General features: G+C 44.6%; 1 protein-coding gene across 1 annotated transcript; it reads left to right on the forward strand.

The window, feature by feature from the left end:
- Positions 1-218: 218 nt before the first annotated feature.
- Positions 219-2,299, forward strand: LOC121521907 (G-protein coupled receptor 6). Its single transcript, XM_041806111.1, has 2 exons — positions 219-308; positions 1,266-2,299. Exon 2 carries the CDS (start codon positions 1,292-1,294, stop codon positions 2,297-2,299), a length of 1,008 nt encoding a protein of 335 aa, XP_041662045.1. The 5' UTR covers positions 219-308; positions 1,266-1,291.
- The last annotated feature ends 478 nt before the right edge of the window (positions 2,300-2,777 follow it).

A 2,777-nucleotide genomic window follows, 5' to 3' on the forward strand; every position in this document is an offset into this window, starting at 1 on the left:
TCTCCGCTGTGACGTCAGGCGCGTTTAAAGCTTTCCTCGCGTGTCTCCGATCAGCTCCTCTCCTCCTTTTTCTCCTCCTCCTCACATGCGCCTTCCTCACCGAGCTGAACACCGGCCAATGCTTCACATCACCCCTGCCCTGGGTGTGTGTCCCATGCGTGGGAAGCGCAACAAAATCGAGGGCTTTACTTGAGAGGGTCCACAGGAGCGAGACAAGGGGGACAACAGCTTCTCAGACGTTTGGCTTTGACTCCGGACGAGGGGGCTGCTTTCAGCGAAAATCTCCGCTCTGACAGTTTCGTCTCGTGGTAGGTATCTCTAGCTTCTGAAAAAGATACGCTTCTGATAGAAAAACACTGTCTAAATATTTCTTGAAAGATTTTTTTGTCACTCAGTAATTGCCTCTGAGTGTTAGCAAGGACCTCTTCGAGAAACTGCATTCGTGATTTATTTGAAAAATGCAAAACACTCTGCTAAGTGTCACTTTTTGATTTGTAGGTGGATAACAAATTAAATACTTGTCATAAGTGTTTAAAAAGATATTTGCAATCGTATTCTGTGTACAAATATTCATTCTGAACTTGGATTCTGTCTTAGTTTTCTATACATAGTTACTATGATTTCAGCACCATGGACAGCACCTCTATCCTTATACTGGTGCTGCTGCTAACGCACCTTTACTTTGTTATAACTTAAATTTATTCTAACAGTTTCATTTAAACATGCCAAGATGATGGTTTGTGGCAGTAAAGTTGATATCTAACATGCATGTAGTTTTTACACACAAAATTGCTGCAGGAAAAAGTTGATATGATTGTGACAATGCATCTGAATGCGTTTAAGCTTGAATTAGGGTTGCCTACTGAAATCATGTGTAGAGAATCGTTTTGGCACCTGTCTATCAAGCATGGAGTGGATTGTCCATCACAATAGTCTGTATCTATGCTCTGCAGCTCAAATGAAAAGTAAGCGGTGCAGAAGATGCTACAAAATATACCAAAATGTGTATTATCTTAACTTGCATCATGCACATTATTCTTCTGTCTGTGGAAGAGTTTCTGCTCCGTTCTCGTCTTACACGTCTTTGTGTAAGTTGAATTACCATATCAGCTCAGTTCTCAGTTCAAATTGAGCAAACACAGCTCTGGAGTAATAGCAAATGAGGCAATAAAACATTGCAATCTCATTTAGAGTCAGAAAAAAGGGAAATTTCTCCCCATCCCTTGATTAACAAGCCAATTCTCTTATTTCCCTGCTGCCCACAGGACAAAAAGGACGACAGTGTGGAGATATGAACGAGTCGCTGGTGGTGAATGACTCCTCTGCGACTCCCGTGCCAGGAGAAGCTCTCCCATGGATCGAGGCTGAGTCTTTGGAGAACAACAGCAGCCTGGAGTACTCCACCGCTCCTTTAGATTACCCCATCAACCCATGGGACATTATGCTGTGTATGTCTGGCACCGTGATCGCCTGTGAAAATGCCATCGTGGTAGCAATCATCTTCTACACGCCCACGCTGAGGACTCCCATGTTTGTGCTGATCGGGAGCCTGGCCACAGCGGACCTGCTGGCTGGCATGGGATTAATCCTGAACTTTGTGTTCCAGTATGTGATCTCCTCTGAGACTATCAGCCTTATCACTGTCGGCTTCCTCGTGGCCTCTTTCACCGCCTCCATTAGCAGCCTTTTAGCCATCACGGTGGACCGTTACTTCTCACTGTACAACGCCCTGACTTACTTCTCAGAGAAGACGCTGCAGTACGTACACCTGATGCTGCTGGGGACCTGGGGCGTGTCTCTGTTTCTGGGTCTGCTGCCGGTGCTTGGCTGGAACTGCCTGGACGAACCTTCGTCCTGTAGCATCGTCCGACCCTTAACCCGCAGCAACCTCATGCTCCTCGCCACCTCTTTCTTCGCCATTTTCATGCTCATGCTAACCCTCTACTTTAAGATTTGTAAGATTGTGTGCCACCATGCCCACCAGATCGCCCTCCAGCAGCACTTTTTTGCTACGTCGCATTATGTAGCCACTAAGAAAGGGGTCTCCACTTTGGCTATCATTTTGGGAACATTCGGCGCCAGCTGGCTGCCATTCGCCATTTACTGCCTGGTTGGTGAGAAGGAGTATCCACCAGTGTACACTTATGCTACACTCCTTCCAGCCACCTATAATTCTATGATCAACCCAATCATCTACGCCTACAGGAATGCAGAGATCCAGCGCTCCATTTACATGCTCCTCTGTGGCTGCTTTCAGGCCAACAAAGCCTACAGGTCCAGGTCGCCTAGTGAGGTCTAAAAAGGGCGTGAATGTGAGAAAAAAGAGCAAAAAATACAAACTATCCCATGACCACTGACAATCTGCTTACAACTGAGGGTGTGATGCTACAAATGTGTCTGTATGCATACTGTATCTGCACTTTACAAATGTCTCAACACAAGCTGGGATGAGATTTTTTGGGGGAAAATGCTGTGAACAAGAAACTTCTGTGAAAAAGACAAAACAAAACCTGTGAATGTACTTAAAATGAGAAAAGGAATGGAAAATCTTGCACTTTAGTCTGTGTTTTTTTTTTTAAATGCCAAAGCAGTATTGTAAAGCTCTTATTGTGTTTGAGAAAATGTTTGTGAGTAACTGTGTGCCATTTTTTTCTACTTTGTATGGTATTGTCTTTGATGTACATTTTCTACAAGAGGAATAAAGGAGTGAAATCCAACCGTGGCTGTGTCACGTTTCTTCACTGTAGTACTTGTGTTGCACTGGACTTGTTTTTCAT

The sequence above is a fragment of the Cheilinus undulatus genome, linkage group 14, assembly GCF_018320785.1.
Source record: "Cheilinus undulatus linkage group 14, ASM1832078v1, whole genome shotgun sequence".
NCBI lineage: Eukaryota > Metazoa > Chordata > Actinopteri > Labriformes > Labridae > Cheilinus > Cheilinus undulatus.